Source organism: Erpetoichthys calabaricus, chromosome 7, assembly GCF_900747795.2.
Source record: "Erpetoichthys calabaricus chromosome 7, fErpCal1.3, whole genome shotgun sequence".
NCBI classification, from domain to species: Eukaryota; Metazoa; Chordata; class Cladistia; order Polypteriformes; family Polypteridae; genus Erpetoichthys; species Erpetoichthys calabaricus.
In genome coordinates this window covers 148160421-148173313 of record NC_041400.2, presented here as the reverse complement: position 1 = coordinate 148173313, position 12893 = coordinate 148160421, and the positions used below count along the sequence as shown (strand labels likewise).

General features: G+C 35.3%; 1 protein-coding gene across 1 annotated transcript in view; it reads right to left on the bottom strand.

Annotated features, from left to right (window-relative positions):
- tmem8b (transmembrane protein 8B) overlaps positions 1 to 12893 on the bottom strand; it is a 653793-nt gene that overhangs the window by 58326 nt on the left and 582574 nt on the right. The window contains exon 7 of the mRNA XM_028805536.2: positions 1079 to 1175. Coding sequence (XP_028661369.1) covers positions 1079 to 1175 — 97 coding nt within the window. The remainder of the gene's footprint in view (positions 1 to 1078; positions 1176 to 12893) is intronic.

Genomic DNA, 12893 nt, shown 5'->3' with positions numbered 1-12893 from the left:
ACTAACCCACGGATAAGGGGGACTACCTCTCCCCAAACCCATCTGTGTCTAACAACCTCACTGGAATTATATAACTTGTGACCCATTTTGGAACAACAAAAACCTGCTTGTAAGAATGATATATGTATAGCAATTGCCTTCAAAACTGTGTGGTTTGGGTATGACACTTTTACCTTCACCTAGGGCAACAAAAAAACTAGAGCCAACCCCGCCTGGGCCCACATAGCAATAATTGCATGGGGCCAATTTGGATTTGTCCATCAACCTATACAGCATCTCTTTGAGGATATGGAAGGAAAAGAACAGAATAACCACAGGAAAACCCTCAGTGACACAGCAGGGACATGCAAACTCCACACTGTATGAATGAGCTGATCCAGCGTCTAAACCCAGAACCTGGGGTCCATGAGGCAGCAGGTGCTATCTGCTTGTGAGTTCTTAATAATTAGTGTGTTCCAGTAAATAACGTACTAGACTCTAAAATATGTCAATTCTTCATGATAAATGAAATATAGACTGCCTTGCACATTTACTGTATTTTATTTGCTTTTTAGTATTTAACATCTAAAATGCAATGGATTGCTCTGAGGGACAGTCTAGAAAAAAAAAAAAAATGGAAAAACATTTATTAAAAATATGCCCACCCTGTTTTTATAGTATGCATTAAATTCCTTATCATTTTCAGTATATTGACTGTAATTGCAGTTTTAGAAATATTATTTTAAGGTCATCAAATGCTGCTGCTGTCTTTTGCATTAGATATTGGAGTTTACATTTGCATTATAATTAGGTGATAAAAGGTTGAAAATGAAACTGGTACATGTACAAGTGAAGTGAAATACTGCACAGCACAATGACTCTTTGAAAAAAAGTATATTCTGACAGTAAAAGCTGTGCAAAACAACTGCGTAAAACTAGTGTCTGGATGAAATGGGGTTCTATATGCAGGTCTTCCTAAGTATTAAAAATCTACAGCTATGTCCTACAACCATATTATCAGCATTGAGCAGAAAAAGATAAAATATTGTAGACACCATTCATCTTACATACTGTATTATATTTACTGTTGACTTCTTACCTGAGGCACAGTTGACTGAGGAATTTTCCATTGAAGTAAGAGGCATCCCATGATTTAGGCAACCAACGACTGTCACATTTTCACCCTTCAGAGAAGACTGCAAAATATTTTTTGTTTAATGCACTTATTCAAACCTGAAGTTATTTATGATTTAATACCAGTCAGCATTATAAATTAAAGTTCTGTACTACTGCCAGAAATGCAAAAAAGATTATAAACTTGACTATACCTTTAAAATCTAAGGTCCAAAACGTTACCATTTAAATGACTATAGTAAATAATGTAGTAAGCACCTGAAAAATAAATAATGCATTATCTAGCTTTTTTTCACTAAGAAACACACATTCCTCAAAATGCATCTCATATTTTGTTTTTTAAAAGCAAAATATAACAAATAAAATAAAAATTACAGCAATTTATGGCTTACTCATCACCAATTCTGTAATGCACTAGTTGTCACAACACATTCAGACACTCTAATGAATATGCAAAGCAGCTTTGAGAGAAAAGAATACAAAAAACTGGAAAAAGGTAAAAAATCTTAAAAAGCTACTTGCATAATAACAAAACAACATCAACTAAAACTTTGTAAGCATTGAAATGCCGCACAGGTGCTCATACCTTTTGTTACAAACATCGGCTGGGCTGGTTTTTCAGACTGTTTAAAAAGCTTTGTCATTATATAGGCTGGGATCAAAAATACCAAAAAAGCTAACTGGATCAAATGCCTAAATGTCCTAAAGGTCCACAGTTGGTGCAGGTTTCCGCTCCAACCATTTTTGGAATTAGCAGCCAGGCCTAGCACATAATGAAACTTGGTATTTAATTATATGGTTTGTTAGTGCTTTCATTCTTCCAAGACAAATCTTAATCACGTTGTAGATATTTTATTTTCTGAAAACATTAGCCATACGTATTGTGGTCCAAAACAAATTTGTACCTTTTGGTCATTCCATTCTGTCTCATTTAATTCAAATTCAAAACATTGTATTAACACAGATACTACACAATGCATTTGCACGGGTTTAAATAGAAGCAAATTTGTGGAAGGGCTGGTAGTTTCTTTTGTCATCTGCACCTCATTATGAACTGATGGCTGGTTAAGAAAGCAGGCAACAATTAAAACTTTAATGCATCTATTTTAATCTAAATAGGGAATTAAGGGTTCTGAATCGTAATAAACAAGTTAACTTAAACTAAGGCCAAAAAATATGTTGCTTAAGTAGCAATTAAATAAATGGGTTCTAATTAAAAATTAGGTTAAAGCAGAAACCTGCAGTCACTGCAGACCTCCGGGACTGGAGATGAAAAATTGACTAATGGTTTTCAAGCTAACTAACTAAGCTTTCATTAGGTAAAACGAACATTTATCCAGAGTTTTTTCTGCATTGAAAAACAAAGCACATCATGTGATTAAGTACGGACAAAGCAATAATAAACAACACAGCCACAACCATCAGAAAACTTCACTGAAAGGCATCAAACGGTCAGTCCTTGTCCCTGAGGGCTAGGGAAGCATCTGCCAACTACACTGAACTGATTATTGTAGTCAAAAATGTGACCACTTCACAGCCATGAGTCAAACAACAAAAGACGCAGACGGAACAATAGCAATAAATAAAAAAATATATATTAAAAATAACAGGTGGCATGAGGCTGGCTCATTCCATTATTTGAAGTCGCGGCACCGGGTGCAGTTGGAACATTTTTTTTGTTTCATATCTCTGTACAAATGTTTTATACTCTGTACAAATGTATATATACTTTGTAAACCATAATAAATCTTTCATTATTATTATTACACAGGTTCACACACATTTTCCTTCTCGGGGAGGGAAATTGTTCCTTTAAGCCTTGTTTCGGATCGTAGCTGCAGTACATGGCAAATTATGCATAAAAATTAACCATGTGGCCTTGCGCACAAGGATCAGTATCTGGTGGCAGTACTCATTACATTCTTGTTATGGTCCATTAATGCACTTCTCAAATGAAAATACTTAAAAGTTTTTTTTTAAACATTCAGGGTGAAAGTCTAGAGTTCTGATTGGGTCATGACATCTCGCATGCCCGAAGTAGTTCAGAAACAATCTCAGCATGGATGCATGACAGTTCTTTGTGTAATACCTACAGCTCTGTGAGGTCATGTTGGCCACGCAAAGCATCATGCTGGAAAAAAATAATGTTAGTTTAAGGCAGCTGCACAGCAAATTTCCAGGAAATTATCTGGCAAACATGGTCAGCGGCAAATATAGCATATTCCCTGCAAAAAATGCTTTGGTGAATTTTGTCTATTAACAATAATAAATAGTAATTTGAAAAATGTTAAAATAAATTGTAACAATTTTGAATAAAAATATTTTGGAAGGATGGACTACTATAACCCCTACTCTAACCCCCCTATGTATGAATCTCTCATGAGGCTGTTCTTGTTTGTTTAGTTAATTTAATCCAAATTCTAACCAAAGTTCGGTAGGTTTAGACAATACCGTACAGACTCCCATAATCAAAATAGTTTTGTTTTATCATAATGTAAGGTCACTATATTCTAGTGTGGAATGAGCCCCGGACACAGACAGGTAGACATGTTTAAAGCACCACCACATGTTTATTTTACAACTACTATGTACAATAATGAGTGCACACAACCCACAAACTCCTCCAAAGTCCAGGCCTCTCTATCCAATGCCTCCTTTCTCCTGACCGCCTCCACTCCTCTCCTCCTGAGCTCTGTCCTCTTCCATCCGACTTCAGCCATCGAATGGAGGGAGGCTGCCCCTTTTATAACCACCCAGATGTGCTGGAGGTGCCTCCCAACAATCTTCCGCCGGCACTCCCCAGTGTGGAAGCACTCCGGGTGTCCCTGGTCTTCTTCCCCCCAGAAGTGTGGCAGAAGTGCTGAGGGCCAGGGCTTCAAAGGCATCGGGGCGCCCCCTGGCGGTGACCATGGGCCCCAACAGGGTTGAGCTTCAAAGCTCTGTACCCGTGGTCCCCAAAGCCACCACGGCGGTCGCCCCCTCGTGGTCCTCTTGGGTGTCCCGGCTGGGTACCACCCCCAGCTGCGTGCCACCCTAGGTACAACCCAGAAAGATTCATCACCTCCAGTTGCCCTCATAATTATTAGTGTTTTTTTAGCAAAATTCGCCAAAGCATTTTTTGCATCATATATGCTGTGTTCTCCGGTGATATTGTTTGCTGAATATTTTTCTGAAAATTTGCTATGCAGACTTACATTTTTTTCAAGTTCCCATGATGCTTTGCAAGGTCTATTTGTAGCAATTTATACAAATATCACACTACTTGCTGTTCTTGTGTTCAACTATTTAAGAGCTTTAACATTACATACTAATTTTTCTATGCTTTCCTTAGACTAGGTATGAGGAGTCTGAACAGGGACCTCCTCCCCACTAAATCCACCCTAATGTCACCCATAAAATAAAATCCAATTACAATTTCCAACCACCTTAAGCATAACAAACAAGAACTAGCACAAAGAAAGCCATTGTGCCATTCTGTCCCCCAATCTCAGTTCTTTCTGTACTGATCTCACAGCTGGTTTCTGATGCTTGGAGTAATAATGATGATTGCTGCCTTCAGAATATTTATCAATTAAAGAACTACCTTCCCTTTCCACAGGTATTGTGATTTCCAATTTGATTACATAAAGCCTAACAATTGAAACATTTTAAAAACAAATCATGTACAGTATGGCGAATTTAAAGAAACAACCGTTAAGTCTCTCTTAGAGGAAGAGTTAAGTTTGCATTTGCTGCTTCATATTTTAACAACTCTAGTTCAGGGACTTCGGGAAATGCTTTAAGACACAAGTGAGAAGTTCTGATGCAGAGCTAAGACAAGTCCAGTTTGGATTTAATAAAGCGTTATTTGTTTATTACAGACAAACATGATTGTAGTGTTGTTTTAACAATGCTTAATTTTGTTCACCTTCATCGTTTTCCACATAGAGTAAACAAATTGCTATAGCATATTTTCACCAAGGTGTAATAAAAGCTTGCAATAAACTAAATTGAGCTGTAGTAAAAAAGAATTTTGACAAATAAACATTCACTTTAATTTGAAGTATGATGGCCATGAGCTTGTAATTTCTGCTGAACATAAATTTCTGTTTTGAATGGCAAGACTGTTTGTTTCACTTTTGTACTTAGGTGATATGCTGTTTTATGATCTGAAAGTCCACTTTCTTCTGGAGCTAATTCTTCCTTCTTGAAAAGTTTTGATGTTGTTTATAAGACATAAAATAAAACAAACAAAATAAACATAACTGATTATTTGCTCATGTAAGCTGCTACTCATTGCAGTTGGCCAAAATGTTCACCAAATACTTAGGCCATAGTCAAATAATACAAGAACATTCTAATGAGTAGCACAGATGACTAGTGTGAGTAAATCTATCCACCCTTATTTTGAAACCCGCATTTTCCATGTCAGGGCTAAACTGGAAACATGCAAAATGTTTGGTTGAGTGGCAAGAATTTTTACATAAGGTAGAAGTGTGACGTCTCCTCCACAAAAAATCTTAAGCATCAGAATCAACTCTGGAAAAAGGAATGTGTATTCAATTCAGCTGGTTAAGCCATTTGCTTGAATTTTACCACAAACACAACACAGCTCCATTTTCAAAACCTGCCTTAGGATGCCCAGGGCAACAACAACAATAATGTGATTTTTTATATTTTTTATTTTATATTTTTTTGTTATTTACCCCCTGCAGAATGTATTGAGGGCCAAGAAAAAATTCTGATCTAATTTTTTTCATGGGGAATGGAAATAAAAAGTTTATAATGACATGACCTGAACTTTGGGTGATGCTTTATAAGATGAGCCTCTATGTTAGTAGGATTGCCATCTTTTTAAAATTACAATGTTTAACATTTAAATTAAGTACTTATTAGAACATATTTGAATGTGAGTGAAATCTCTGGGGGCTACTTTTGTGAACATTGCTATTTAGGGTACTTTTTAACAAAAGACTGTTAACATGCTGTTTTAATGTACCAGCTACTTTTTGTCAAGTCGAGTCACTTATGTCAAACAAGCAAAGCATGCGGGACACTGTTCAGCATTTAGATGCTGATAAGAATTCCATGTTTATTACACATTAAGGAAAAACATCCTGTTATGCTTCACTTTTCCTTATTATTTTAAGAGCTTAATTACAGCTCCATCCAGATTAACATTTCATTAGGCAAAATGTCAACAATCAAGAGGTGCAAATAATGTACCTGCCAAATGTATGTGAACACTACAGCCGAATATGACACCTGACTTTATCTACTTTTCTTACTGCACAAAATTGTCAACGGTCCACTGTATGCAACAAGTAAAAACAGACCTATTATGCTAAGCCTATGCCTTTTCAGTTTCTCTTTGGCTACATCCTTTTGTATACACTGAGAATCTGAAGTTAATTTTGCCTAAGGCCTACTCAGCAATTGGCTGCTCCTGAAAGGTGGGATGAGAGGTTCTATAAGTCCTGTGAGTTCCCAGATGGGATCTCCACCAAATGGATGTTTCCATCCAGTTTACTGGAGTAATATCTGGCTCCAAGAGGATGTTTCACACCTTATTTCCATTACATTGGTATCCCGAATGGGAAAGGGAATACCAACCAGCCTAGTCAGGATGCTAGTCCATTCACGTCCTCCATCACATCGCTAGTCCAATTCTGGGTTGTAGATGACTTGAGGCTATACCAGCAGCACTGGGCATAAGGAAGGAGACAATTCTTGACATAGTATCTGCCCTATAGAGGGCCCCCTCATGCATATAAGCACACTGTAGCCATTTTGCGATTTTCAGTCCACCTCATCTGTTTTTCGGGATATGTCAAGAAAATCTGAGTATCTTATAGGAAAACCCACAGGTATATGGGGAGAATGTACAAACTCCACATGGACAACATCCAGACATATGATTCAAAACTGGGATTCTGGATCCATGAGAAGGCACAGTATAGACTAATGATGAATGTTATTAGAGTACTATAATAAAGTTTAAATTGAAACTGTTATACTATAACAACTATTATGTCACCAAATGCTCTAAAAAGTACAGATATGAAAGTTCCAATATGGACATTTTTAAGGCATGGGTATTACTGACATTATTATTGACAGCCAACATTTCAGTTTAAATTATGTTTTTTTTTTGGATATAAAAACTGTCAAAATGTGACATTGCAGATGATAGGTCCACAGCAGATTTAATATTAAACTGAAAATTGCTCAAAAGGGTAAAATACAGAACAGAGATGATTCTGCTGATCTGTCATAAAAGTGAAGAGAAGCTAAAGTTGGCAGTAAAGGCTTGGATTGACGGAAAACCTTGAAGTAATAGCTGATGAATTTGTAGCCATGAAGGTCATAAGATTTGGGGACAGTGTGCCAGTTTTTAAGTACAATGTATCTGCTACAGACAAATAATGAGCTGGAAGTAATGACAATAACGGTAGGTTTAGAGAAATTAAATCAACCAGAAGGGAATATAACACTTTGTTATATGCTAATGTGGATTTTGCTTTTTTTCTGTATTTTGTTTCAATCACCTTCTTTTTAATTTCTTAGTTCATTTCAATTTGGATTTTGAAGATTTTGGACTAGTTTACTGCAGTTATCCATAATAGTTAATTACGTAATTAAGGTTTATGTTGACTGCCCTCGGGTACTGTATTTAGATCATGATACAGCAGCTGAGGGTATAAGTACCTTGGTTTGCCCCTTTTCAAATAGAGTGGCATTAGTTAGCTTTCAGTTCACTGTCTTTGTACCCATCTTTGAAATTTTGTTCATTGCAACTTGGTGTGGTATTTGATCTTTTGACAATTTGGTATTCAATTTTCTGTTTTTTGACATCTGACTAGGTTAAGTAGTTTGTATTTTTATCTTTTGAATTTTTTGCTTTCTTACTGATTTTAATTAGAAACAGATAACATTCAATACAGTCAAGACAAATTTAACAAATCAAAGCAAAATTCAACCCCCACCAAAGAGAAAGAGAGAGGAGCTAGCAACCGCAGCTATTCTATAAAAGAAGCAAGAAAGGAAGGGTATCCTTTCCCCGAAATGGAAGTTTATTCTAAAATGTTATTGATTAGATTCTGCTATATTTTTAAAAAGTTTTGAACGGATCTTCTAAGTGAGAATTGGATTTTTTCCAATTTCAAGTAGTATAGAACATTGGTTACGCACTGACTTAAGAGTGGTGGGGTGGGATTCTTCCAGTTGAGCAAGATAAGTCTATGTGCTAGTAGTGCAGTAAAAAAAATTACAGTTTGTTTGTCCTTCTCCACTTTAAGGCCATCTGGGAGTACACCAAATACAGCTGTTTATGGGTTAGGAGAGATTGTGACATCAAGGCTGTCTGATTGGCATGCAAAGATTTTTGTCCAAAATGTTGTTAATTTGGTACACGCCCAAAACATATGGCCTAATGAGGCTGGAACTAGATTGCAATGTTCTCAGGTTGAAACTTGCCCTGGAAACATTTTGGACAATTTTAAACAAGATAAATGCGCTAGATAAAATATTTTAAGTTGAGCTCGAGTGTATTCTGTGCATGGCTGCCTTCCACTCCTTTTCTGAAATATTGAGTGACAGATCCTTTCCCCAAGGTACTCAAGTCTTTGAAAGGAAGAGGCTTTAAAATATTTTTATAAATTGTGGAGATGCTATCTTCTGGAATAGAACAAGGTGGAAGGTGAGGAAAATTAGGCAGGTTATGTTTAGCAAAGTTTCTAGCTTGAAAGTAGTGGAGGAGATGTCTTGATGAGAAGTTGAATTTGAATCGGAATTGTTCATAGGATGCAAAAACATTATCTATGCAAAAACATTATCTATGTTTTAATCTGTTTTAATCCTGGACATTTTCCAACAATTGAATATGTATTTTATTATACTATTTGTCCATATTATTTACTTTAATTAATTTGTTTTAAAATATCAGAATTTCCACTTTTGAAATTTTGTGTTTTCTTTTGTTCTATGTACCCTTCCTCCACAGCCTTGTCATTTGATTTATCTTTTTTTCAATTTTGATTTATTGTGTTTATAAAAAAATGTAACAATTTGAAATCACTTCCGTTTTTTTTTCTCTGGTGCCTCCTGACTCACTTGTATGAGAAAACTACCACATATGATATACCATTCAGCTCATTCTGATGGTGTCAAGTTATGCAAGATGTGGGGTATCATATTAGACTATCTGAAGTTCAGTGATTGCAAATAATGATGTTATTTCTCAATTTTGAATCTTAAGATCTAGATTGGTTTTAAAATGCTTCAAAACACAAAATAAGAATGAAAGTGACTTTGAGGAAATGGTGCTGAGCTGTGAGACTTAAAATACTTAATGTGTGTAATTACATATATTTGTAGTATTTTTAAATTGTCTGTTATATTGCCATTTTTTCAACCACAATAACAGTCCTTGCATTTGCAACAGCTCCACAAGGGTAGGAGGAAGTCCCACATACCCATTCAAATCATATAGGCTATGTTGATACTAGCAATAACAAGAGAAAAACAATAAAGGAAGCAGACCATCACATAACGGTAAACCATTAACCACAAGTTATAGAATAATACTTCAAAACCAGATAAAAATGCTGATTACTGCCCTGTAACTCAAAACAAAATTAAATATGTCCTTTCTTAACTGGAGGCAGGCTGGTCATCCTCTCTCTACAGGCTGTATTATTCAAATGTAGAGCAAGCCATCTGACCAGCATTAACATACTTATAAGCTTCATGGTCAACTGAGATCTAATGTGACTGGTGATTAAATATATATGTTGTACTATGTAATGTAAGTATGTAAGATGCTGCAAATTACAAATTAGTCAAGTCTTAAATATTGGAGAAATATAGTTTTTAAGGGAATGCAATAATTAGTATTAATCAAATTTTTATTTTTAAGGAACATTTAAACACAACAAATGCTGACCAAAGTCCTGCACATAAACACAGAATAAAAACAATTTCAGAATAAAATCAATAAATATATTAAACATATAAATGTGTTAAATTAAAAATAAATAAAACAAAAATCTTACCAAAACAATAAAAGGCCACAATAAACATATAATACTATTACCATCAAAATATTTCCATTTGCCAACCAGAAATGAAAAGATTTTAATTGAGATTTAAAGATATCAGTAATGTTTAAAGGCTGAATGTAAAAGGGCAGACTATTACACAGAAAAGGAGCAGCCAAAGAAAAAACATAACCACCCTTAAACTTCAGGTGAGACCGTGGGATGGATAGAAGTTTTTGTTCAAATGATTTCAAAGGCCTAGAGGTGGAGTAGGGATGAAGGAAGTCTGAGATATAACATGGTCCCAAACCATTGAGTGCTTTAAAAACAAATAATACAGTACAGCTTTAAACTGTATTCTGTATATTACTGGCAGCCAATAAAGAGAGGCCAGCACTGGAGAAATATGTTCTATTTTCTTGTACCAGTCTGGAAATCAGCTGCTGCATTTTGGACCAGCTATAAACAGGATAGAGAAGATTTACTAACGCCCAAATAAAGAGAATTACAATAATCAAGATGAGAAGAAATAAATGCATGAACAACTATCTCTAATTGTTTAAATGAAAGCTTAGATTTGAGTTTGGCAATCATCTTAAGCTACAGGAAACTGCCTTTTACCACACTATTAATTTTCTTGTTAAATATAAAAGATTGACAAAGATGATGCTAAGATTTCTGACATTGGTGCGCATATTTGCTGACAAACATACTAAAAAGTATTACTTATATTGCTGATAGAATTGGGAGAACCAAATATAATAACTTCAGTTTTACAGTACTTTATTATTTTACTTGAATGAAGTTTTTTGGCATTCACTGCTGAACATCCTCTAAACAAGTGTAGCAGCAACTCCCTGTTAAGTTCCACTTTGAGCAGGACCAAAGATTCTGACGCGTTAAACCACTCATAACTTCTTCATTATGATTTATAGAAATTTGTTACAAAACACTAGTAAATTAAAAAACATAATAAACTTATGAAACTTGGCCAAACATATTTCCAAAAATGCTATTTCCTTTACTCGAAACCCATGTAATTATATCCAACAAAAACTGCTTCATGTCCTGCCAAACATTAATCATCTGACCCAACCCCCTTTACAGGATTAAAAGCTAGAAGCAGGGCAGACTAATGGAGCACCTAGTTATTACACACAAAGGAATGATTAATCAATGGATACTTACACATTAATACAGGCATTTACATACATATTATTGTACAAATGGCTCTTACAACAAGTAATAATTGTGTTTTGAGATTAATCTTATTTTAGTGGCAAATATGACTGAGTGTCATTTGCCTAACAGTGAAAAGAAATGTTTTGTTTTTTGAAAAATCAAACCTAAACGTAGCATTTACATTCAAAACGTTTTCACACTTTTATTTTTGTTGGTAACAATGAAGGCTGGAAGAGAAGTAATTGGGCATTAAAAAGTTGGTATGACGCTGGGAAAATTGCATTGCAAACGAAGGTGACTATGTAGAAAAGTGATTAAATTTGCTTTTGAAATTCTTAATAAATAGAGTTAAAGTGTGGAAACTTTTTGAACGTCCTTTGTACAAAGAGAACAAGATCATGTCCAAAATGAAACCCAGAGGAACCCCATGTATGATATGTGCTGAAAATGAAGAAACCAATCCTCAGTGAAAAATTCTCATCTCTCACCTTGAATATCAACCACATTCATAAGACAATCCAAGAGAATTGAATGATCGATTGGGATGAACGGCTGCATTTTGGTCCAGCAAAAAACAAAACAGCACAACATCCAGTATCGACAGACAATTATAAGTCATTGGACACCTTAAGGAGGACTGATTCTGTACTATGGTGTACCCTGAAACATGACTGATAAGCCTTGAAAATATCGTATTTAATTAAGAACAAAGAAAGCTGAAAAACAACAACTTTTTCCAGTACTTAGTACTCTGGATAAAAATGGCACTTTAGATATGGACCTAACATTATTTAGAATTGAGGGATCTAAGTTAGGCTTTTTTATAAGAGGCTCCACTACAGCATCCTTAAAATAACAAGGAATGATACCATTACTAAACAGCTATTGATTATGAAGAGAATACTACTATTTGTATTGTATCTGTCAGAAATTGTGAGAGACTAATGTCAACTGGTCCACTTCATATGTAACACTACATCAGTTAAATAGGGAAAAGACTCATACATTCCTCAAAGGAAAATCAAAACTTGACAATTGGTAAAACAGCAGAGAGAAATGAGAATATGCTAAAAGTATGACAGAAAAGAGGAGACATAGTCATTGACATATGCAGAAAACAGCAATAAGGAAAAAGAACATTAATGTTGAAATTCACACTGTGTCTTTGGGACTGATGAAAGACCAGATCAAAAGCTAATGGATAACTAAGACATGAAGCGTTGATAGTGAAGATGAGGACTAGAGTACATGGAGAATGGATCAGACAATACAAGTAAATGAAAGACCAAATTGAAATTCAGATGTAGTCAGTGCAAGACAGCATAACACTTATAGCAGAATGGACATTAAGACTGAGACACATCTGGGGCAAAGAATGGTATACTGTACATGAGAAATAAGTCATCCCAAAAAGTGCCAGAAGCAACGTAATCAAAGCATATCCTATTTTTCAAGAATGTGGAATATTTTATGCAAGTGTTTAGATTACAAAGGTCAGAATCTAGAACTGATGGCACATACAGTATCAGTGCTAAAAGAGTGGGGTATGGTGCTGCCTGTGTTATCAACATTTTTATTTTA